General features: G+C 40.4%; 1 protein-coding gene and 1 long non-coding RNA gene across 7 annotated transcripts in view; one reads left to right on the top strand and one right to left on the bottom strand.

Moving 5' to 3' along the window:
• LOC310766676 overlaps positions 1-13,095 on the top strand; it is a 31,884-nt gene extending 18,789 nt beyond the window's left edge. The window contains exon 3 of one of the 2 annotated variants that reach the window (XR_014550344.1): positions 9,530-13,095. This is a non-coding gene — a long non-coding RNA (uncharacterized lncRNA). The remainder of the gene's footprint in view (positions 1-9,529) is intronic. The other variant, XR_014550345.1, reaches the window with a different exon arrangement.
• ASXL3 (ASXL transcriptional regulator 3) overlaps positions 710-25,785 on the bottom strand; it is a 104,822-nt gene continuing 79,746 nt past the window's right edge. For 4 of the 5 annotated variants that reach the window (XM_083622823.1, XM_083622822.1, XM_083622824.1 and 1 more), the window contains 5 exons: positions 24,587-24,750; positions 15,983-16,079; positions 14,852-14,957; positions 11,578-13,486; positions 710-10,775 (listed from right to left, as the gene is read on the bottom strand). In XM_083622823.1, coding sequence (XP_083478949.1) covers positions 7,128-10,775; positions 11,578-13,486; positions 14,852-14,957; positions 15,983-16,079; positions 24,587-24,750 — 5,924 coding nt within the window. In that variant the 3' untranslated portion in view covers positions 710-7,127. Of the gene's footprint in view, positions 10,776-11,577; positions 13,487-14,851; positions 14,958-15,982; positions 16,082-17,158; positions 17,244-24,586; positions 24,751-25,785 lie in introns of those variants that run through there. The other variant, XM_083622825.1, reaches the window with a different exon arrangement.

Genomic DNA, 25,785 nt, shown 5'->3' with positions numbered 1-25,785 from the left:
AACATCCCCTGTTCCCCAGTTCTGATTTAATGGGTAATATTAAAGGAACTACTGTGCTGGCTGGTGAGTTTCCGCCACCACCACTAGATTTTGAAGTACAGTAGAGATGTTGCCTAGCGTTGCACAGCATAAAGGTAAAGGTAAAGGGATGCATTGAGACCAGGCTGGGGCCACAGTTGCAATCTCCAGCACAATTGTGTGGTGATCTCCCTAGTGATATTTTGAATGGGATTTCTGCTGGCACACAGCATGACTGGCCGAACTTGTCCAGCTTTCATTAACTGAATGACAGTTCAGCCAAAGTCACACATTCAAGAGCTCTCTCTCTCTCTCTCTCTCTCTCTCTCTCTCTCTGTGTGTGTGTGTTATTTCACTGGATGTTCTCCAATATATTCCTCAGCATATATCTAAGTGACCTTAAATCTGTGTGGATGTGACGACTTCACATTTCAATTCATTTGTATATTTCTGTAGTTTATTATAGGTACGTAGATCCATTTCATGTGCCGTCATTTTACAGCACAAGTTAATTTGGGGCTATTTTTGAGAACAGGAGAAAAACAGTTTGTACAACATAGATGCAGATGATTACCAGTTCGAAAATGTGCATATTTCCCCCCTTTTATGGTTTCCATCTTCCTCATATACAATGAATAGCTTGTTTTCATATGGCACACTATATAAAGGCAAGGGAAACAAACAAACAAACCATGTTTATTTTTGTTTTTATTTTCTTTAGAATATTTCAATATTGAAGCCCAAATTGTTATTTTCAGGGGACTGGGAGGGTAAAGAGCAATCATGTAGACAAAACAAATATTTTCATTTGCTTACTTTTGTATGCAACAAATGGTTTTCTTTTTAAAAAAGAAAGACAAACAGCACCATTGATGAGAGAGCATGATCCCTGAATTCTAAACCAAACACTGCCTCTTAAAAACAAAAAGAAAAAGTTAAAACTTTCCCCCCACTCAGTCACATTTAGTCAGGTAATAAAGCAAGCATAACAAGTAAACTATAGCAATGCCATTGAAATCAACTGCTCCCCCTTCTGAGAATTTGAAGAACTTGTCCTATAGGAATAGTTTTCTTTTTCTTTGGTAGAGGACTGAAAGGAGGTTTTATTTTTCTTTATGCAGATGAAAAATATCTATGCATGGTAGGGATTTCCTATCACACACACACAATGTATGTTCTTCATGCAAGACAGATATGGGTTGATTTCACATTGCTGTTATCATGGGCAGGAGAAATACTACCCTAAAAAAGGCATTGAATGGCTAGTGTCAAAGAGATGTAAACATTCCAAATACTGACAAAATTAAAAAATAATAATAACATATACAAAACCCGGTACCAAAAATGGCAATTGATTTAGGTTTTTGTAAAGCAGGAAAGAATAAATTTTACAGCAGTACAAGAGAATTATGGCAACAAAGTAAAGCACTTTTCTTGTAACATTCATGAACAGTACAAATACAACAAAGTATTCTACAGGCTAAGTTATCTTTTAACTATCAAATATAGTACAAAGCGAAATATGTGCTATAAAAGAAGCAGCTCCTTTAAATTAGACAAAAAATACTATTTTGTTGGTTTTACAATGACAAAGCATGATGACTGAAGACAACAGGATTTCCCCCTTAGATTCAGAAACATTTAGCTACACAGGTCCATGATAATCCACTGGAATAAGTGTTGCTGGCCTTTCCCCCAGCGTTGTAGAGAACTTAAGCTGCCGCACAGAGTCATTCAGTGTCTAACATGGCCTGACATACGTGAGCTAAGATGATCCCATTAGGTGCCATTTTTTTTTAGCTGTCTTGAGTGTTGATCCTGGGCCTTCATCATACTATGCAAAACCAGAGACTATAACAACTTCTCTGAAATTGTGCGCGTGTTTATAAGGGCTGCAGCATAAGGTAATTTCACTTTAGAAACTGCATTATAAAGCACCATATGCACCAGTTTAGAAGAAACTGAGCAAGAAATTCCATGGTCCTGAAATAGAATTCAGTAACTCACCCTGACAACACATACCACTTTTAGAGGGAGATTTATAATACAGAGGAAATACATCATTGCTTTATGGCTCAACCTTCCCCCCAGATTAATTTCATGCACTACACCATAGCAGGTAAATGGAATGCAAAATTGGGGATTGCCTACTTCACCAAATCTTTACATTATGTCCATAACAGGACAAGGGTATTTCGGTTTAGAAAACTCTTTGTAGGAACACAAAATGCACACAGCAAATGCCCCACCATTACGTACAGATTTCTGGGATATGTGTAAAATATATGAGAGTACATAGAGGAACACAAGGAGGAAGATTCTCTCCTTCAAAATGTGCTGAAATGAAGGTGAAAAAACCTTCATTCCCCATAATGGTTAGTACATGATATTTTTGCAGTCATGGAAAACAGCAATCTCAGCTTATTCTTAGTTAGGGCTCCTCTTCCTGGGTTCTTCAAGTGAAAGCTCAACATTTTATGTGGCAAGTGCCTTTTCACCCACTGTAAAGTACGAGTGACAGAAATGTGTGCCTGGATGGCCATAGACAAACTGGATTGGGTATGCAGGTGCACTTACATAGATATTTAAAGACGTGAACATGTTGCTCATATGTGTTGTCCTGTAAACTAGTGCCACACTGGAATGGGATGGGAAATTTTGTGATCATTTCCTTCCACAAAATGCACCCTTTCCATAACTTGAGCTAGATAGGAATAAAAGTATTGGATAGCTCAGTCGGTAGAGCATGAGACTCTTAATCTCAGGCTCATGGACTTCAGCCCCACCTTAGGCAAAAAAATCCTGCATTTCAGGGGGTTGGACTAGATGAGTTGTGTGGTTCATTCCAACTCTATAATTCTATGATTCTTTCAACTGCAATGATTAGAGGCCTAGATATGTGAGGACAATGTCTTTGCCCCCAGTGGCATCACCCAGTAGCCAAATCTGATTGCCTACATGGCACCATGATATTCTAGTATTCACTGTAACATTTCTGACTAGCTGGCATCACCCAAGTCCTTTCAAGTACAAAAAAAGGATGAAAGCAGCAGCAGCAGATGGGGAAACAATAGCTTTGAACAGGAATTAAAATATATGCAGAAGACTGGACAATAAGGGTTTCCCCACATATTTTCTCCCCTCACCTCAAAACAGCAACTTTTTCATAAAAACAACAAACTTAACATTCAGTGCAGCACTGGTATGAATTGCTAAATGACTTGTAGAGTTGATGGAGATGTTAATGAAGCCGACTAACCTCATGCAAACAATCTACTCAGCTGAGCAGTGTTACATCTGGGGAGAGGACTCAAGGAAGATCTCTAGTCCTCCTCTAAATGAGAGAAAATCTATCTTGATTTCTGCCCTCTTCTAATTATGAAGATGGAGGTTCAGTCTTCCAGGAGTCTCTTATCTGATGTTACATTGCATACTCAAGGAGGCTAGTGTGAGCACTGCCAGTTACTTGAGGGGAGCTAGGTAGCTGCATCAACAGCTTGTTCAGCTCTAAGTATCTAATTAAATGAGCTGAACTCTTTTATTTACTTAACCTTGGGCAACTCTCACATACCATTCCTTGTCTCATGCCACCTTAACATTTCAGGGACAGCCTGTCATTCCCACCCCCACTTCATTTGTTTTTGTTCATTGTTTTAAAATGAGGTGTGTGAATTGCTGCATGTATTCTTTTCTAATTTTGTTTTAAGAGCCCATAATTCTGAGGGGAAGGATCCATATAAATAAAAGAAATGAACGAGGGTTAATACTGGGACGATCTGAAATAAAATGTGGCAAAAGGTGCTCGTGCAGGCATACCCAAACATAGCCTTTATGCACAGAGTTGTGAGTTTTTGAGGGTCTCATGCCATCTCGGATCTAATGCATAAACCTTTCAAACGGCATGCCACAAACAGCCTGATAACGGGAGAGTCCAGTGCTATTGAAATTTTGGGGAAAATGAGAAGGAAGGCCAGAATAACAAAAAGTTAACAGAATATTTGTTTTCTTCTAGATAAAATATATATTATAAACCACTACTGCCACCATCAGGTGTTTCTAAATAGTAAGCCAAATGAGTTCTAGGTGGATCATCAGGGAATAGTGGCTTAATCTCCACTAGGGAGAAGTTTTGAAAAACATGTAATAATGTCTAGCACCATTTTGTCTCATGCCTCTTTTTTTTAAAGAACACTTTCTCATATGCTAAGTAAACCAACTACAGCCACCCTACCCTCACACATGCATCCATGCAGACCCAAAGAGAGGAGTAAATTTTCTGTCATTAGCCATATCTTTTGTGCCAAACTAGATTCAACAGTAGCAAATCTGTGTGTATAGAGCCAGATTTACTGCAGTTGTGCAAAAAGCAGAGGTGTTTTATCTGCCAAAGGGGCACAGTAGGGAGGAATGCTAAAACTTCCTTTGTCTGCTCCTCTCCCAAGCACACATGCACTGAAGCACCTTTCTCCTAGCTAGGCATTTCTGGTTAAGTAAGCCTGGAAGCAGAGGCTATGGGAAGGTAAGAAGCAGAACCAGGGGAGGGTTTAGAGCTCCTTACACATGTGCCACTTTTCCTGCCCCCAAATGAAGACGTCTGCTGGAGTCTTGTCCATCCTGGTCCTTATTTCAACATTATAATTAACGTACAACTCCTTTCAATATTAGGCTAGCCACAGCATAGATCAACCAAGGATGTAGTCAAAATTCCATGTAAGTCTAAGAGACCTGTGTAGGTTTACTTGGATGTAATCCTCAATAAATCAAGTTGGGTTTATTATCATGTTAGAATGCATAGGATTGTAGCTTTAAGTGCTTAACTTTCACTGAATGGTGTCCAGATTTCCTGTGGTATATTTTCACAGTAAATTTTCTTTCTTTCTTTAGAGTTGACAATCCTTAGGGCAGGTAGAAGACATTCTAGTTAAAAGCTGATGCCCATGGTTATTTTGATAAAAGATAGACAGTAACTAGACTTAACCTTTGCTCCACTGCTCCTAGGAATTTACTGGAACTGGGATTTCATCCACTGCATTTAACTAGGATATCACAATTCTAATGTTAAAATCTTCTAAATTTTAACTAAATATGCAAGCACATGCATGTTTAACAAAGGCCCCATTTAGCCATCTATTTTGAACATTACAAAAACATGATTTTAAAAGAGGCATTTTGGAGGCAAAATCTCTTCAAGGGTACCTGAAAGTGCTGAAAATCTGCATATTATTTATCTCTTACAAATGAGTGCTTTTGATCTACACTATTCTGTTACTTTGCCAGTTCCGGTAAGGCAATTATGATTATCTATTCCTTTCATATTGAAGAGTGTCAAGACAATCTGTTGGTCTAGCTAGGAAAACAAAACAGGAATCTAGTCAAACCACATAACCTCTGGTTTAAGGAATGTTAAGCCCTGCCTATTCCAGTTTATTTAATAAAAATAAAAATAGGGGAATGGCAGATGTTCATGTTAAATGTGGTCCGATAAGAAAATAAATACAATTTCTAAACAGCTGAACCTCACTAACATGCAGATATGCCTGAAAAGTTTAACTCATGCAAAACAGAAAAGTATGTCTTAATTTTATATTAGTTTTATTTCCCTTACTAAGTTAATACTTTGGAATAAAACATAAATGTAGCACAATTTATTTCAAATTTTAAAATACTTGTTCTGGGCAGAATTTAGTATAGCACCTTGCCATTATAAATCTGTCATGAGGAGTAGTAAGAATTGTCAGTTTTCTTGCATGGACAGCCAGGCATTAGGTCAGTAAGTTTATACTGTGTGGGTACGAATGACATATTTCTCCATGGTAAGAAAGAAAAACCATTTTCAAGATAACCAGTAATCTCCTCTTGCCAAACTCCACATTTGTATCCCTTTAAAATATTTTCCTTATTCATAAAGAGAAGTAAGCAATTTGCCTCAGCTCTTCTCCCCTAGTTTGGTGGCCAATATGTCTCAAATATAACTATCAACATAAACCACTACTAAATACAATACTGAGAGCTAAAAGATGCAGTATCCCTTTAAAATCTCTTCATTCCTCTAGCCATCCTACAAAATATTTGTGGTGTGAACTCTCTAACACACAAAAAAGTGATTACAAGTAAATTTAGTAAAATATTTTAAAATATATCAAGATGTAAACATATTTAAAAGGTCTGTAAATCACACATTATTATTTTTGCTTTTTTTGAATCTACACAGAGAATCAAAGAAGATTTAGTTTTAGGCTATTGAAATGATATTGCTCAGAACATGCTTGATGCTTACATAATATGGTCCATATATGCATATAAGTTGAGTATCTCCCTTCAGGATAAATTGATAGATGAGGTTTGGGGAAGATAAATGGATTAATATATTATAATCATTGTAGTTATTCTCTCTCTGCCCATCCCACCCCACCCTCCACTTCCAAACTTCTAAAATCATGCAAACTCCAATTTGTTACAGGTAACCCTCAACACCTGGCTTAATTAAAAATTTCCTTCAGTACAGCAGCCTAAAGGGACCAAAATTACCAAAGTGTCTCATCCCCCCCCCCTTTTTGCTGCGTATTAAGTCAACCATGGTTGGCAACTGTGGCTTCAGGAATGTAATTGTTACAAAAACTGCCAAGTTGCAGTAGCTATAATGGCCTGCTAGTGATAGCAGAATATTATTCCTCCTGCTCGTTGTCTCTTCTTCGTCGATTAGTGTTCTCCTGTATTCTTGCACTGTTCCATGCACAGAAATTTGGAGAATTGTGGATCTCGTAATTCTTTTACTGGAAGAATATGTTACATTTATACATGGGAAAAAATAATGTTCAGCACTTTGTGCACATAAATAGAAATGAAAATGCATAATTTTTTTTGCTTTACTTTATCAAAGTACTTTAACGAAAGTGTGGTATGTTTTAACTTTTTTTGTGCACGTTACTCCAAGGGGTCATTCTCACTAGGATGAGCCATGCAAGCAGGTACAACTCATTTCTCAACAAAGCTTCCCCAGAAACATTTTGTATCCAGATACAAAATGGCCTAAAATATTCCAGTTCCTCCTTTTCTTGCCTTTGCCTTCCCCACTGCTAACCAGGGATACTGCATCTCTACTTTGGATCCTACCGAACCACTAAACAGGCTACACACAATTTTGAAGGACCTATGCAGTCATCATGGCAGAAGGCTCCACAGCCTTTGCACACTATCATGGCTTTCAGCCTGCAAGAGCATTTCAGTTCCAGCTCATCTGCACTGCTGCTGTCAGCAAATTTCTGAACTGGAATCTGAGTGTTCTGAATAGATAGGCTTGGGGCTGTATTTGAACTACTTCCTAAAATTCCGATAGATTTTTCAATTGCAGATGCTGCCCTTTTGAAGCTTGTGCTACCAAAGTGTATCGTAGGGTAATTTCCGCAGAGCTGCTGCTGCTGCTGCTGCTGAGTCTGTATTTTCTGAGCAGTTAATTGGGCAAAAGGCTTCTGCGGCTCAGAAAGTAAATAGGAAGGGAAGTCGGCATTTTTCAACGCAAAGGCTTTCAACTGTTCTTTTACTTCGCTCTGATCATAAGATGCTTGTTTCATGCCCAGCTCACAGCTGCTGCTTAAACCTTCCTCAAAAGAAACGGGTTCAGATTTTATATTGCTACAGATGCTTGCCGGCTGAGGCCAACTAAGTCTTTTAGTGGTTTCCATGGTAACTGCCGGTTGTTTGTGATCAGATGGAGCTTCTGCACTGGGAAGAGGAGGGGGCGGTGGGGGTGGCGGAGGGGGAGGAGGTGGGGGCAGAGGGGGAGGAGGATGCACTAATGTTTTGCTCTGCAGAGTCTGTGAGGCACTAGAAATGTCATCACCTTCCTTAATTTGAACGTTAGGGGAAAAAACACTCGCCAGCCTCAGTTGGTGAGGTGCTGCAGACATGTTGACCTCTCCCAAAACCTTCTGCTCTAGGTGCCTGCTGAATGCAAAGGCGCTGCAGCCAGATGGGGCCTTCAGTGTCGCCTGCATCAAAGCGGTGGTAGGAACAGGGCCTCTTGCAGCCATTGGCATTTGGTAGAAATGCTGCCTGTGTGAGGTACCTGCTTCTGCATGGAAGCTGCCATTTTTGTCAATGTTAAATAAGTTCTGCTGGAAACTGCACGAGGGCAGAGGCCTCTTCTGCTGCTTGATCTCTGGGCTATGTGCAATTCTGCTTTGAATGGCATGCTTGCCAGACCACTCTTGTTTAAACAGCTGGCCGTGCCCAAGTTGGCTCATGCTGGAATTGATGATACAGGGACCCACTGCATCCATTGATGGCTTCCCAGGCTCACACTTAACCTCCCCCGCTGTTCTAGCCATCCTCTTTTTGGGGTGGGTCTCACGCTTCCGGATTTGCAGTGGGGCTATGGTGGCTGCTGTAAATCCTCTGCCATCTGTATTTGGAGAACTGGAAGTGTTTTCAATTGCATTCCTCTCAGATGTCACTGATTTGCATACTGAGGTAGCTTGCAAAGGCAAGGGAAGCCTGTTAATTTCTAGCTTGGCTCCTAACCTGGGCTGTGGCAACACTTTCTCCAGTGGCAGGTTGCCTTGCAATAACTGTGTCACCAGCGGATTGTTGGCTTCCACTGAAGACAAACGGCAGCTAGAGCTTCCAGCACTTGTCACTCTTTTTAGTGTTTCTGTTGTCAAGGACAAAGAGTTTTCCATGGAATCTGTAACAGATGTCTTGGAGTTTTGTGTTGGCTGTGCACTTGTGGCTATTTCTGCACCCTGGAGAGGCATTTCGGGCCTTGCAAAATCTTCCGTGTCCATCCGAAAACATTTGTCAGATTCATTCACTTCCGACTTAACAGGCATGGTGATGCTTGTCACAATATTCCTCGAATGCATCTCATTTAGATGTGCAAAACCTAAAGGCTCTGTTTTGACATTTTTTAAACAGTTTTGCTCGGTATATTCTTTATGCTTATTTGGATTAAGATGACTGACCAGAGACTGGTCAGTGCTCATTGCCTCATCATCATTCCAACAGATTCTCCTAGTAGGGTTATATGGGTTGGCGCAGACATTGTCTGATTCACTTTTGAAAGCCAATGGGCCACGTAACTGTTCTGAAAAACCTTGGCTGGGAGGAACAGCTTCAAGTCGTTTATCTTGAGGCATGAGAGGCACTTCTCGAAGACTGGTACATGGTGCTTGCAAACGTTTGCCCTCTTGCTTTCCTGTAACAGCGTTGAAGCCAGTGCTGTGCTCCAGATTTTCATTTGTAAGCAGCTCTGGCCTGCTTATTACAGACACTTGAGGACATGCTATATTTTGTGAGGCAGTTTCTGTCCTAAGAGGCCTGCTCTGCATATCTGTGCTGTTTTCTGAGTTTTCAACAGAAATACCCAGTGACAAGTTTGAGTTCATTGTTGTTGTTGTGTGGTCAACAATGACTTTGCAAGGTATAGATCTATTCATGGGTGCCTGTGCATAACCCACTGAAGATTTACCAGATACATCTAATCGGCTTCTCACTCCAGACTTTCTCTCCATAGCATCAGCACTCATCTTGGTGGAGTTCTCGTAAGAAGTTACTGTCATCATATTACTGGCAAACACTGAAATGGAAGTCCTGCCAACAGAATCCACTACTGGAAGTGTCTCACTGCAATGTAAAGCTGCCCTAACGGAACTACTATTTGACAAAGAAGTAGGGTCACCGCATCCAGTTATGGCTATCTTATCAGAGTATCTATTTGTAGATCCCACAGGAGGAATCAGAACAGAGCTGCCAACCAGGTGATTTGGCAAATTACTTGCAATGGAGGAAGCTGGCACACTGGTGTACTGGCTGGAAATGGCACTGTTTGCATTGTTGCTTGGCAACCGTTTCTCATCTATGGAATTGGACAAGATGGTGCTGTCTACTGTGGTTGGTGCAGTGGGGTTCTCAACACATTTTGGCATGATGGCAATGCATGGAGTGTCAGCTCCCTGGATGGATTTCAGCATGTTGACATTGCAAGGTTTTGCATCCGTGCTTTCAACAGACATGGAAACAGAGGACTTATCCAGAGAGCCTGCAAAGGGAAGTTCCTTAATTGCTCCCGACATAGTAGTGCTACACACAGACATGGGAACTGAATTTTTATTATATAGCACTGACACACTGTTACTTTCTGTAGAGGTAGATGAAAGCATTTTCTCACACAAATGAGAAACAGATATATTTTCATCAGAATTGTGAACAGAGATGTCAGTACTAGTTTCTGGTAAAGTAGGGGCGTTAAGCGACTGCTGCAGTACAGCAGTAGCTTCACGAAGGTGAACAGACTTGTTGCTAGGAGACCTGCAGTTGGGATTAACTATAATTACACCAGTAGAACCTTCAATCTTTGTTTCAGAAGAAGCAGAGATCTCCAGGGCCGCTGGACCTTCCTTAGAGGCATGCTGAGACTTGGCTTCTTTGTTGTTCTGAAGCAAGTGGGCTCTCGCTTGGTGCTTTGCAAACAGTTTGGCCTTGGTCTGTTCCTTGATGTGGGCCAATGTCCTGGTCTTCCCCCCTTCACAGGGGCTCCCTAAACCTCCAGAGACAATGCTTGCTGCTGCTGCAACTGCTGCTGCAGCAGCTGCCTCCCTCTGAGCTCTAGCTTGTTGGGCTCTTGCTTTGATGTCTGCAAGGGTTCGAGCCCCTGTGTTCCTCCCACTGCTGGCTGATGTACTTGTAGAAGCCCTTGGTTCTGGTTTGGAAGCAGGCTGGCTCTTGATGATAAAAGGGGGGCCTATTTTGGAAAGCTGGATCTAAAAGGAAACAATAAAAAAAGAACTGTCATACATACATACATACATACATACATACATACATACATTTATTAAATACTGTAGGAATGGAGGACAAATTAATTTTGTCTTTATTTTAAAGTGAAGCAGACCAATTTGCCAGACCTGGATGTATAAATCCCAGATGACTGGGAACTATCAGCTTCTCCAATTTTTTTGATGAAGTTTTGGTCCAATAAATGGGTACAAAGATGTGTGTTTTGCAGGGAAAATGCATACAAGAACGCATATTTATGGGGAAATGTAAACTTTTAGTGCTTTAAAAAAAGCCACCAAAATTGGGACCAAACACACCTATGAAACTGAGCACAAAACTGACACAGATTTGTTAGTCTAGGGTGGGTGCAGGGACCTCAATCTACATACAGTGTACCAGACCATTAAAATGTTGCTGGAATCACTGTTCCTCTGTGTGCTGGTTACTTTTTTTTATCTTCAGCTTTAAATATAAACTTATAGAAGAAAGAATTCACTAGCTGGAATTGTTCTATTGAATTACCTAAAATTAGGGTTGCCATATTTCAAAAAGTGAAAATCCAGACACAAGTTTTTGAGATTTTTGGGGGGGCGGGCAAGTTGAGCTTTTGCCATATGTCTGGATTTTCCAGGACATCTTGCTAATTTCCACCTGCACACTGCTTTCAACCACGGTATTCCGAGCATGTCCAGGGATGTATGGCAATCCTACCTAAAATCCCAGTATACTCCGCAGAAACCTTTATCTGTCAATTTTGTTTCATTAAATGTTCCCCTATCAGTTTACCTTAAGAGGTGGGACTCTGGGCTCTTCTCTGGGTGGTGCTTCCCTCTCAGATGAACTTGCTGATGTATTACGATGTACCTGGTCATCTTCAATTCTCGCTCGCTTCTCTTTGCAGATCCCAAAACCATGGTGTTCAGCAGTCTTCCTCTTTGGAATCTCCAGGTCCCTATTTTCACCTCTTACTTCAGGCGACTTTGTAGGCTCTGATGACTTTGTTGAATAAGAACTTTCAAACCGACTCTGTGCAGCCCCTTGAAGTTTGTGAGACTTACTTCTACCCACTTCCGAGAACAACTTTTCTGATGAGGATGAGGTATATATTTTATCATGTGATTTAGATGGAAGAGATTCAGTATTTTTGCATCCTGCTGTTTCTGTTAGAACAGAAACTTCTAGCTGAGAGACAGTACTTTTCTTTTCAGTTCTCTGTAGAGCACCATGATTTCTAATTTTTATCACTTCTGGAGAAGAGTGTTCTGCCACAGAAGAAATGAAAGATTTTTCTATTTCGGTATTTGATCTACATGGTTGGTTAGTAATGTTTCTAGACTGGGACTCTTCCACTGTTGAAGCCTCAGGTGTGACAGCTTTCATGGCTTCAGGTACACCTTGGATCTGTTTCTGTTGTGAAGCAAGGTCATCTTCTTGAGAATTATTAGCAATGGTAGACACTTCTTCTTTCAGTGGTGACAGGGATTCTTCAGATGAACATGGTGATTTTCTCTGCTGACTAAATCTTTCACTCATTGGCGAATCTGAAAGCGGAGATGTTTCCAAAGGTAACAAGAGACTATTTGAATGAGATGTTTCAGAAGCTAGAAGGACAGAAGACACTGAGGAGGTTTCAGATGTTAAGGGCACATCAGACATTGGTGAGGTTTCTGATGGTAAAGGTAAATTGGAAACTGGTGATGGCTCTGAAGTCAGAGGCAAATTTGACATCAGAGATGCTTCTGAGGTTACAGGTGAGGCAGGCATGGGAGATACTTCAGATATTAAAGATGTATTTAAATGATCATCAATAGGTTTTTGTTGACTATCAGCTTCAGTGTTTTCAGTGCAAGAAATGTCAGATGAGCATGCTGTTTCCAGAGATACTGGTGTGCAAGGTTCCTCTGAAGTTGACTGTGTGTCACCTCCAGGAGATGCAATACTGACACATGGTTCCTCTGGACTTTCAGAGGAAAATGAATTTTCAGAAATACAAGCATTTTCAGAAGACTGTTCATCAGGGTCACTTTGCAGCTCCATATGTACAGCAACACTTCCACCAGTGAATAAGGAACCATTGAGGACAGGGGAATATTTTCCATGAGGACTTAGCTCTTTTGCACATTCCAGATCCTTTTCTTCCATATTACTGAGAGAGTTTGCAGATGAAGCAGACTGGGAAGGTGATAAACTGTTTTCCAGCTGATCGGTCATGACTGACATTTCTTCCTGGGGGTGTTCCAATCTCTCCTCCACCTTAATTTCAACTTGACACAATGTACTTACTACATCAGAGCTCCCTGAAAGTGGCAAAGTTTCTGTTTCTTCATTCGTACCAACTGGGCTGACTAGTTGCTCGGAATTCACATGTTCCGCTTTATGGCTCTCCTCTTGACACTCGCAGATACTTGTCTCAACCTCCTCAGCAATCTCCTCTTGAATAACGGATTCTTCAGGTATCAAAATACCTTCTGCTTCAGCTATTAGATCCTTGGAGGGAACATGTTCCATGTTGCAAAGGGAATGGCAAAAATCTCTTTCTGGCAATAGTGGCAGCTGGTTGCTTTTCTCCTCATGATCATCAAACGCTGACTCTCTTGAAGGACCAGGCAATTCTGAAGACCCACAGAGGGAAGGCTCTTCATTACTGCTTTGTACAGATGTGAGCTTCACAGATTCCTCTATTGACATTCCAAGCCTAGTCAGAAATCACATAGTTAATTATGCAATCATCACATTTCAGAGAAAGCATTAATTTCAATCCATGCTACAAAAGCACAACCTGAGATCCTAATCTACAACAAGTACATTTGACTCATAAAACTACAGAACTGCACCAACCAGGAGGAGGAAACAGGTCATTAGCAAGCAATCACCAGCATTTCCGTTGGTGGATATCCAATTAATGGGCTGCCTCTTTTTCATTCTAGTTGGTTAGAGATGTGCAGGAGCAGGCTTCCCACTGGACACTAGTGCGGCTCACTGCTCTGTTACATCTCTGATCAACCAGAACAAAAAGAAAGTGGGGCATGGCTGGATATCCAGCTATGGAAATGCTGGGGCTTGCTTGCTGCTGCTGAACGCCACCACAACTATCACTACCTCCTGGTTGGCTATGGACCACTTTTTGTTTTCACTCTGGTTGGTTGGAGCAGCATCTCACTGGGCAGTTTTGATAAAAAAAGATGAAAGAATGTGGCTTCACTGCTCAGAGCTTCTGCCCTGGAGAGACAACAGTCTTATGGATTAGAAAATAATTTAAAACTAAACCAGAACACTGTTGCGTTCATGACAACTTTTGAAAAAAATATGCATGGCAATGTTTAAACTTGTGTCAAACATGTGGTATGAGTGTTAAACACCAGGGCATGATACATGAATTAAAGTACAAAAGGGGTACATGAGTGGGAGATGCTGATACCAGAAGTGAGCAAAGCTGGCAGAATAGCAGTGAGGGCAAAGAGACTGTGGGGAGAAAAACTAATGGGGAACGCCAGCAGGTCAGCCTCCTGCCCCCTCTATGCTTTAAACTGCATGCTCATCCCAACTTTAAATATAATTGGAGCAGACCTGCATTTCAGGAAACTGCTGACATACTGCAATAATTTTATCCACTATTTGCAATACCAGAGCTGCTGCCAGTACCATAAATTATCTACAATTACACTTCTCTCTTCACATTTATCTCCAACAACCTGCCTTGAAATATAGAAATGACATTGTCCCTGCTCGTAAATTTACAGTTCAGATAAAGCAGATGGTTTGATAAATGATTAGTGGGGGACAGAAGTTCGGAGGGGATCGCTGGCATAGTGAAAAGCATAGGCAGAAAAAGTTGCAGTGGTCCATGCCAGACTTTTCTAGATAAGTGGGTTTTGAGGGAAAGAAATGGCAGGAGATGGGCATAATAAATAATAATAATAATAATAATAATAATAATAATAATAATAATAATGCGAGGCTAAAACCATTGCCACAAATACATGTTAATGTATATATTAATATTTTAATGTAAATCTCAGGCCAATTCTTTGTTTAATGGGTTTTTTACTTTGATACTTACTTTTCCCCATAAAATCTTTCAAAGAACTTCTCTTTCCAGTGCTCTGTTTTCTTCTCCTTTTCGATCTCTTGTCTGATGCGCAGCTGCATTTCAGGAGTAAATTCTCCTAAAAGATACAAAGAGGGCGGTTTTGAATATGGGTCCCCAAATATTTGAATACAAGTTCCTAAGGATTTTTACAAGGGTGCAGTTGGGATTTGAGTGGGGGTCTCTGCAGAAGCGCCATTGAACAGACGATGTGCAAACATTGCTTGGACATTTGTGTTGTAAGATTTCATACACGGGACAAGTTCCAGAGATTCCAGTGCACATGTCCAAGCAGTTTCACACATGCACCACAACTTTCTCAATATCCTCATCCAGCTGCAGTTCCTTGTCCTGTATTGGACGCTGCTCCAGAAGGTCCCCCAACCTTTGGGAGCAGCTTTTCAGGTGGCATGGATGGCTGCAGTAAGGGGGGGGAACACTTCAGCTCTCATAGAATCATAGAGTTGGAAGGGACCCTGAGGGTCATCTAGTCCAACCCCTACAATGCAGGAATCATCATAACAGATGACCATCCAGTGCTCTGCTTTAAAACCTCCAAGGAAGGGGTGTCTACCACCTTTCGTGGGAGTCTGTTCCACGGTCGAACAGTTCTTACTATCAGAAAGCTCTTCCTGATGCTTAGTCTGAATCTCCTTTCTTGTAACTTGAATCCATTGGTTCGGGTCCTAGCCTCTGGAGCAGAAATGAATTAAACCTTCGTTTGTTCAAATTTCAGTGCAAAACTAATCTGAGAGAAACCAACAATAATATTTTATTTGCAGCACTACCTTTGGCATTCCTGAAATATATTGGCTGATTTAGTCACATGCATTTAGGTTTCCAAAGTTGACACTGATGAAAATGCTTGTTCGTATTTTTGAAAAGGCTGCCCAAGTGACCTCCCCTACTCAGGTGCAATAAACAGATGTGCTTAAATCAATTTGAAGATGAACCAGAGTGTATAATTTTTAAGTCCTGTCACTTTACATTTTATCTTACAAATGTATTTTGAGTGTGTGTATTCTTGGCCATGACACAAGAAGGCATCTCTTCGGGGAGGGAAAATCACTATTTTGTTAAATCTAATAACAAATAGAAAATTACCTTCTGCCAATCGTTGTTTCCACCCTTGTGCTGCATATGCAAAGAATTCATTATTTAGAGCGGAACTACTGAGGCGCAAAACTCCATCACTTCCCATCTAGAAAATAAGCCGGTGGTAGCAGAAGACACTGTCAGATATTGCTTCAACTAAGAGTACATAAGATTAGAGCTCCAATTACGTGAAACAGGGAAGGATAGAAAGTGGGAATAACAAGAGGGATAATCTAATATTTAAATAGCATTTTCATTATAGTCATCATATTAAATGCAAGTGGCCTAACCCAGCATCTGTGTGCCTACATTAAGGATGATCAAGTACTACTGATTCTAACAGCGTAATCTGATGCATGTTTACTCAGAAGGAAGACGCATTGTATTCCATACAATCTAACTCAGTTTCTGATCTAGCACATATTTTCATGACAGTAGGTTGGCTGAAACAAAAACTGCGGTGAAAAATAATTTTAGCAGTATCAGAAGTTAATATGGTGTGAACCGTTTGTTTGTTTGTATGTATGTGTGTATATATATATATATATATATATATATATATATATATATATATATGTCTAACAGCAATTGTTACTTAGTTGTACCATTTTCTGTGAAGTTTTTTTTTTTAACAAACAGCAACCAATTGTGAGACCAACACTTTAGAAATCTTACACTGTATAAGAAACCTTAAAAGAAAAATTAATTCACAGAATTGCTTAGGGTAGAAATTCCAAGCCAGAAAAGCCACACAGTACTAGGAACATACTACTGCTTTCTGTGCCCCTGCTTGGTCAACTTTCTAATGAAGATCCTGAAATGCACAGAGAAATCAAGGAGAGATCTTAAGTGTAATGTGACTTTCAGAAAGTGAGTCATGGAAAGGAGGCAAAAACTGATGGGACTTCGAATAGTTACTCTTGGAACTAATGAGAAGAAAGGAAACTCTTGATGTATTTATTAATCACATATTCCTAGGATACATGCTTGAACTTCTTGGGAATAGTAACCACAATGTCATCAAGAAAATGGCAGATCTATCCCTTAGCTACCAAGCCTTGGTATTCACCAATCTCTCTTCTTATACTGAGGGGGCACTGAGAGCCATCTCACCATGATAACAACTGTTCAGTTGGTCTGAACAGGACTGAAAAGAACAATATGGACTCCAGCAAATGAGGGAATCCTTTAGTAGGGACATCTGCAATGTGGAGATGCCCATTTTAAAAGGCATACCAAATCAAGTTTCTCACTTTCCATTTCCAGCCATGCTTAGTCTGTCAAGATTTGTTCTAAGAGAAGAATTGTAGAAGGATAAGCCAAATTACATCCTATTAAAATCTGTTCTACAAAATTCCTACAAAGAATCAAAAACCCGTAAGATCAAAGAGATGCCTTAGAGGGGAGTTTCCCCAACTTAGGTCTCCAGCTGTTGTTGGACTACAACTCCCATCATCCCTAGCTAGCAGGACCAGTGGCCAGGGATGATAGGAATTATAGTCCAAAAACATCTGGAGACCTAAGTTGGGGAAACCCTGCCCTAGAGGATGCATTTCTACTTGGAATGAAATAGTGTGGAAAAAAGAAAAACTTAAATTCTTAGTGTTAAAGTAGGTGTTTTCTTCAACAGTCTGCGGCCATAGAGATGGCACAATTAACCACTAAAGCTAAATTAGTATTTGGAGAAACATGCTAATAAAGCACTTTTAAAATACACTATTAATTTTTATGGCGTTCAAGAAATGCTGTCCAACAAAGGCAATGCTTTAATGAGCCAGAACAACAAATGTTTTTGAAATGCATTTTATTATTATTATTATTCTGTTGGGCTTGGAATTCTGGTTTTGTCTGATTAAGCACAATGGAGGTGTTAATTCCCAAACTTAAGCAATTATTTTACAAAGAATTCACACCAGAAACATTTTAGCTATTGTTTCTATTCTACTTAATGGGGGGAAACATTTGTCATAGCCCAGTGGCTATTTTCACAAGCCATGAAAATGTCAAACATTAGTAAATAGAACAGCACCTGGTCAGTTAATTTCCTACTGATGCCTAAATTAACTCTTGTTGCCAGAGACCACTGCAACACCAGCATGTTACAGAATTTGGCAACCTTCTATATAATTTCTACTAAAATCCTAATGCTCTTCAGAAAGGATGTATCATTATTTTATAGGTGTTCGGGCTCTTCTACATGGCTGATATATTAAGAAAAACTAAACCATCTAAATCCATTATTGTTCTCCCCCTTCACCCTGACCAGTATTGCTGTTGCTCTTATATAAAAGCTACTATTCAAGCATCCTACATAATTAATATTTAGATGGTATATTTCTCAAATAAAAGATTTTGTTAATACAGGCAGTGATTCTAGTATTAACACAGGCTGTAATAAATTATATATGGTTTTATTATACTGTTTCACAATGGTAAAGCTTGAGTTTCAGCACACTAAAAGCTTACCTCAGTAAGTTAGCAATATATTATTTAATATGGATTCTTCATTTTTAATAGAAAGCATTAAACTTCTGTTTCATTTTTACATTTTTAAAGGAGTATGCCATAAAGAGAAATTTAGATAATTTCCTGAAGATATTTGAAAGGGGAGGGTTGTCACTAAATACATTTAATGTCAGAAATATAGACAAAACATTGGTTGACAGATTTTCAGTTTGCAATGCATATAGTAGTACATACAAATTAAAAGCATGTATACTATTAAGATATAAGGGTATAGCTTGTAAAACAATGCTGAGCAATTATCGTGCCTTGGCTTCAGAATTTGGACAAACCTCTTGGGAGCCAATTTATCAGATGTGCGAGATGTGAGCTCTCCATGTCATACAGAAGTGTGGCCATTACAAAATTTAATTCAGTGTATCCGCATCAGAAAGAGAAAAGAAAGGATATGGAATAGCTCTACCATATTTTTGTAAAACAAACTATTTGGCTCATGTTACATCCCTTTTCTGCCTGCCTATCGTTTCATCTTGAGGATTCAAACAAATTAAAAGAAAAGTGTTCATAAGTGTCCAGATCAAAAAACAGTCCCATATAGCATGGGATCTAGAAAACCCAGAAAAGGTTCTTATAATATGCTAACAGTTCAATTGAGCAACTTCCACAAAGATGAATTTTTTCAATGGGGTATAAGTGTAAGCTTTGGGGGGGCATCAGTGTCCAAGCTGCTCCGTAATTGCTTGATGCCAAGGCACATTTCAAAATCATGCATTGGACTGGTTCATAAATTGTCTTGAATCCTGAAGGAGGACTGTGCAGGGCCATTAAGAAGGAGGTTTGATGGCATTCATAACATTGTACTGATGAACCTTTAAGCTAGTTTTACATACCGAATGGGAAATGAGAAATGATTTTCCAAGTCAAATTAAAATCAAAAGCTGTTTTTCTTCACTGTGTTAAACTGAGGATATATATCAAGTCAGATTGCAAACGTAGAAGCGTATGTCATGTACATTAAACACACCACATCTAATGTTCATCTTGCTTTGTGAGACACCTATATTGGTCACGGTACATTGGTGTGCCAATAGGAACCCTAGTACTTAATAGGGTTGGAAATGCGAAAAAAAGAGAAGGATAACAAACTATGATACAGAAGGTAAGAGGAAAGTAGGAACGCTAGACTATACAAGTACAATAAGTTGGAACCAGAGGGAATGCATTAGTCTCTCTGAAATCAACAATCATCTTGCTGATTGATTTCAATGAGGCCTAAAACATGACTAATTACCGTAGATCAAACTCAAGTGTAAATGTACAGAAACTAGGCCAAGTACAACAAAAGAACATTTTCCTATAGCCATACAAATATAACTACTAAAATAAACATGGTACAAGGTATAAGCATGCACTACCAATCAACCAATCAAATATTGAGATTTGGGTGCTCATAGAAGTGTTATCTCATAGTATCATAGAGTTGGTAGGGACCTTGAGGATTGTCCAGTCTAATCCCCTGCAATGCAGGAATATGCAGCTGTCCCTGCAACCTTGGTATTGTCAGCACCACACTCTAACCAACTGAGCTGCAAAGCCAGAAGCTAGTGCTGATCATCTAGTTTTTGGATCAAGAGCTGAAGATTTAAAACTGGCTTCAGAAAGAAATTGAACAGTAGAACCTAATTGTACCCTGGTAACCATCTTATGAGACACGGGTGATGCTGTGGGTTAAACCACAGAGCCTAGGACTTGCCGATCAGAAGGTCGGTGGTTCGAATCCCCGGGACGGGGTGAGCTCCCGTTGCTCGGTCCCTGCTCCTGCCAACCTAGCAGTTTGAAAGCACGTCAAAGTGCAAGTAGATAAATAGGTACTGCTCTGGCAGGAAGGTAAACAGCGTTTCCATGCACTGCTCTGGTTCGCCAGAAGCGGCTTAGTCATGCTGGCCACATGACCCGGAAGCTGTACGCTGGCTCCCTCGGCCAATAAAGCGAGATGAGCGCCGCAACCCCAGAGTCGGTCACGACTGGACCTAATGGTCAGGGGTCCCTTTACCTTTACCTAACCATCTTAGGCAGGGTAAGAGTTGGTGTGCCAGTTGTTAACCATAGGTAGCAAGCTTATAAAATGTGCAGGACCATCAACAATGAGAACGTAAAGAATAAAGATGGTGTTTTAAATCAACTTCAACAACAACAACAACAACAACAACAACAATAATAATAATAATAATTCCTAGCTTTGAAAATATAGAAAGGCTAAAAATGCTGAATTCATCAATACTGTGGGCCAATTCACACACTGTGCACACCAACATGATGGTCAAGTGGAGGTACACCAAACTAGGCACCTGCTAAAATGGGTAGTTAGACTGCAGCAACACTGCTGTCTTGCAAGGCACAAAAGTGAGTGAAAATTAGAAGGTAACTTAGGTGAAATGAAAGCATAAGAAGATGCCTTATGCTGAGTCAGACCACTGATCCATCTAGTCACACACCATCTACGCTGACTCTCAGGTAGATTATTTCCCAGCTCTTCCCACCCATGATCCCGTTCACTCAGATCACCAGGAACTGAACCTGAGTTCTTCTGCATGCAAAGCATTGCGCTCTACCCCTCAGCTGTGATCCCTAGAAAAGCAATGGAGTTGTCATTCCCTCGCCCCTGCAGCACATACTTAGTTGAACCTTAGCAGCAGGCACACCATTCCCAAGGTACTTGCAAATGGAGAGTAAGTAACTAGATGTGCCTAAGAATATTTGCAGGTAATCACAAATACACCTTCCCATGAGGAACAAAAGAAGACTGGCTTACAAAACAGTTTCTTAAACATAATGACCTTATGCCAGTCACATAATGACCACAATCCAGAAAAGTGTTGGCAAAAAATTCACCATCTTAGTCAAAGGGAAGTTTACAGTGTAGAACAGGCAGAGAGGAAGGAGCTGAGGCACCAAAATAAAAGAGCAGAACCCCTCTGGCACATTCTGGATTGCAGCTAGCACCTTAAACAATTTGTCATTATAGATGGTAATGGGATGATTTATTAAAATACCAGACATAAAAATGGCCTTTCAATATTACCTAGGCATAAAAGCACTTAAGAAGTCACTGTTCCATTCCCACCCACCCCTTTTTAATGGAAGGTTGACTGCTTCTTGTAAAAAAAAAGAAAAAGATAGGGATGGAAAATGTATCTTGGTTACTCATATTGATTTGTAGTCATGTGGACGCCTAAGTGCTTTGGGAAACCTTGCCACTTGCCCATTACATTAAGGGAACTGATTTTATGGTACAGTAGAAAAAGACAAATTTAGTTAAAAAGCTGACAAGATTGGACTTTGTACCTTCTATTACAGTGAGGTCTAAAAATAAGCCACCCAAAGCTCTGCTGCACTGCTTGGGAAAGTGGATTCTACTGAGCAAAATGTAAGGGCAAGGAAGCCAAACCATTCAACCCAAAGGCGTTTCCTTGATCCTCCATCTGTAGAGCTTGCTTAGCAGGTGAGCTTATCCAGATGTGCCTTTTGCTCAACATTGCCATCTGAGATCAGACTAGCAAAGGATTCAATATGTGGAGGGGGAAAGTCCCCCGCCCTTTCTCCATTGCTTACAATGCTGTAAGATAAACACTTTCACTTCTCCTGTTGCTCAGTTAGCTTCTATTGTCGGAAAGACTCAACTGGCTTCCTGTAAGAGAATATCCCCAAACAGGTGTGACTCTGAGATCCACAATCTGAAGAAGTTCTGCACCTGGGTGGGACCTGGATGTCTGGGTTGAGACTGTTGGTGTTTTGAAGCTTTATACCGCAAGAAGAATGTGTAGCAGTCTGGGGTAGAGTTTTGCCCAATGGATGGAATCTAGACTTGATTCCATCATTAACAGTAAAATGGCTAGAGACTGAAAATGAGATCTGAATTCACTGCACAGGTGCTTTTCTGGAGCCTTTATATAGATTTGTTGGCCAGGAGGCAGAAAAACTATGTGAAAAGGGTGTATATAGGAAGAAATGTACTGCTGATGAAAACCCATGGTGTTACCCCATCAATAAGGTCACAGCTGTGTCTTGGAGCTACCCTTAGGAGATGATGATCAGACTAGGAGATTGCCTAGATGTGAATAGATCCTCATGCCTGTGCTTCTGGGGAAAGCCACTTGGTCTACCAGGATTTTAATAAAGATCCTGGAAGTGGAGGCGAGCCCAAGCAAAAGGGCTCAGAATTGTAGTTGTTCTTCCCCATAGCTGAAATGAGGGGCCTGGAGTCCTTGGTCTGATGGGAAGTGTAAGTATGCCTCCATCAGATCTATCAGTGTCAGATAATTCCAATTCCTAAAACAGATCAGGATGGCTCACAGGACTTGAAGTTTTGGAGAATGCAGTCAATCCATTTAAGGACAAGTATGAAATAGGTGTCACCATTTTTTTCTTTGAAACAGAAGAGAAAAGGCATAAATATCCCTCAAATATAGTGGAACACCAGTCAGATTGCCTGTATTTGAAACAAGTGTTGCATAGCTAAGTGAAATCCTGCAATGTTTTGAGTAAGGAGTTGCTGCTTCATTCTTGCACTGACAGAATGATCCTCTTAGCGCCATGCTGAATACAACAAAAATTACTGGTTCTTAAGAACTGGTAAGGAGGAGTTATTCGCTTTAGATGTTATAGCAGTAGCATAGGAGGCACTTTTCATAGTGCTGCTGTATCCTTTGAAGGCCTTGCATCATGTGGATGGGGCGAACTACACAAGTCCATACTAGACCTGAGCTGAAACATAGTTTAACCCATGTGACTATAGGCAAGGCAGGTCCAGGGCAGGGCTGCTCCCCATCACATTGCTCTGGGGAAGGGCTCACAGAAAGCATATAAAGGAAATCTGCCTAGGCTTTTTCAGCTGGTTGCAAAGCATCCTCTAGCTTGGTGTCTCCAAAAAAAATTACACATCACTTGGGAAGACAGGTGAACTAATGCCAGTGTACTGAAAGAAGCAAAGATCACCCGTATCGAAGCAATGATTCTTCAACATCAACTTCACTGGACTGGTCATGTTGTACAGATGCCTGATGATCATCTTCCAAAGCAACTACTCTATTCCGAACATAAAAGTGTAAAGCGTAATTCTGATGGTCAACAAAAGATGTTTGAAGACTCTCTCAAGGCTAATCCCAAAAAATGCAACATAAACACCAACAAGTGGGAAACACTGGCCTGCGAGCACTCTAGTTGGAGAACAGCCTTTACCAAAGGTGTCATGGGCTTCGAAGACGCTCGAACTCAGGACACAAGGGAGAAACGTGCTAAGAGGAAGGCACGCTTCGCAAACCCTCAGCATGATTAATTCCTGCCCGGAAACTTATGTCCCCACTGTGGAAGGATGTGTGGATCCAGAAATGGCCTCCGCGGTCACTTATGGACTCACTTTTAAAACCGTGTTTATGGAAGACAATCTTACTCGGCTACGAGTGATCACCAAAGAAAGAAGAAGAAAGAAGCAGCTTGGTCACGGAAGCTCTGACTGCCTTGTTTCCAAAGCTCAGGATCTTCTCTGAGCTGTGCTCTGTGTGCTGGCTCAAGGGCTATACAGTTCCCTGCACCTTAAGAATTAGACTCTGTGGGCTTTACACACCCATATCTGACATGTAACTGGTTAGATATCCAAACAGCAAATAAATTATTTGCTTAGCTGTTCAGCATGAAGTTCTATTTTATCAAGCACGTGAATGTTGACATGAAAGCTGAAAAACACAAACATTTTTCTCAGCCCTACTCGTATGCTAAGTAGATGCTACAACACTGCTAGGGGATGAATCAATGGGCGGGAAGTGGTCCCTGCACCGCTGCTATAACTTCTATAAGGCACCACAGCCAGATTGAGATTTCATAGTTTGCTGTCATGGCTAACAGCCTTCGTTACACATTTTCTTCTGGAATGTGTCTAATCCTTTTTAAAAACACCTATGCTAGTCCACTTCATGACTTCCTCTGACAGTGAATTCCATAAGTTAGTTATGCATGGTGTTGAGAAGCACTTACTTGTGTCAGTGAGTCTGAACAATATGCATCATGTTAAGCTGTAGAAAAGCAGCAATTACAAAAGAATGCCCATGAAAGCAATTACTGTATGCTTTAAAAAAACAAAAAAAACAACCTTACCTGTCTATCTACTTCTGGAAGCAAAAGCAAGAGGTATTGTTGAAAATGCTGAGGTAAGGAAAGAAATGTGTGTTTGTTTATTAAAGCCCTCAGGTTAGTGTTCACAAGTATAGATCCTGGAGTTTCTATGTCAATATCCTCGGCTTTGGTCCATTTCAAGTGTCCTGGATTAAACACACAAAACAAATCAAATCTACCTTTACCACAAATTCAAGAACATTTTTAAAAATCAAAGCTTCACTTATATTTGTTATAATACAGTAGTTTTCAATGTGGTGGAGAGGAGTGCAACCTTATCCAAAAAGTCTTTTGCCTATACATATCATTTCCTCTCTTGCATTTCTACAGCATCCATTCTTCCTTGCATATTTTAAAGGTAATGCTTTCAAAGAAGGAACTAACTAAATAAAGGGAATGAGCCAGTTTCCATTCTCATTATTTCATCAAACTCTTCTGTTAAAACTTCAATTGTTATGCAAAATTTCGTAGAAATTAACAAAAATAAATGTAGCTTTAAACAAAATTTGCTTGAGTGAATTTCCAACCTTGCTTTCATCATGGAACTTAAGGTGCCTTATTTGAGATTCCCAGATCTCCCATAGAGATGCTACCCAGACCCAGACATGCTCTGCTTCAGTCAGATGCCTGCATCATATGCCCTCAGACCATGTTCTTGGGTAATAGTAAGAGGGCCAAGAACTATGCACAGTCTGAACACATTGATTTATTCAACCACTGAATAGCCTACTCATATCCCCATCCCTTTTAAAAAAAATTATGACAGACACTACCCACATATTTTCAAATCTACTTTCTTTCTGCAGCTGTTCTGGCATGAATGGGGAACCTGTGACCCTCCAGAGTTGAACTTCCAACTCCCATCAGTCCCAACTAGCATGGCCAAAAGTCAGGGTTGGTAGGACTGGTACATTTAGCAAGCTGTAGGTTCCCCATCCTTTATAAAGAACTAGAACTTTGCTCCTTTTTAATTTTAAAATGAAAGCTGAAGATAAATTCTGCATAGAATTGTGCAAAATTGGGCATAGGTAGCTTGTGTGAGTGGGAAGTTGCTCATGTCAGCCACCTCTGCCCAAGTTTGGGTGATTCTCTCCTCCACTGTATTCCCCCATGGAGGATCTTATACTGTCTGGAAAAGTACTTAGGTGTATACAGGGATATATATATGAGGGGAGGAGAAA

The sequence above is a fragment of the Podarcis filfolensis genome, assembly GCF_964270895.1.
Source record: "Podarcis filfolensis genome assembly, chromosome: 7".
NCBI lineage: Eukaryota > Metazoa > Chordata > Lepidosauria > Squamata > Lacertidae > Podarcis > Podarcis filfolensis.
Note: the sequence above shows the minus strand (reverse complement) of the source record. Positions and strands in the feature narration are given on the sequence as shown.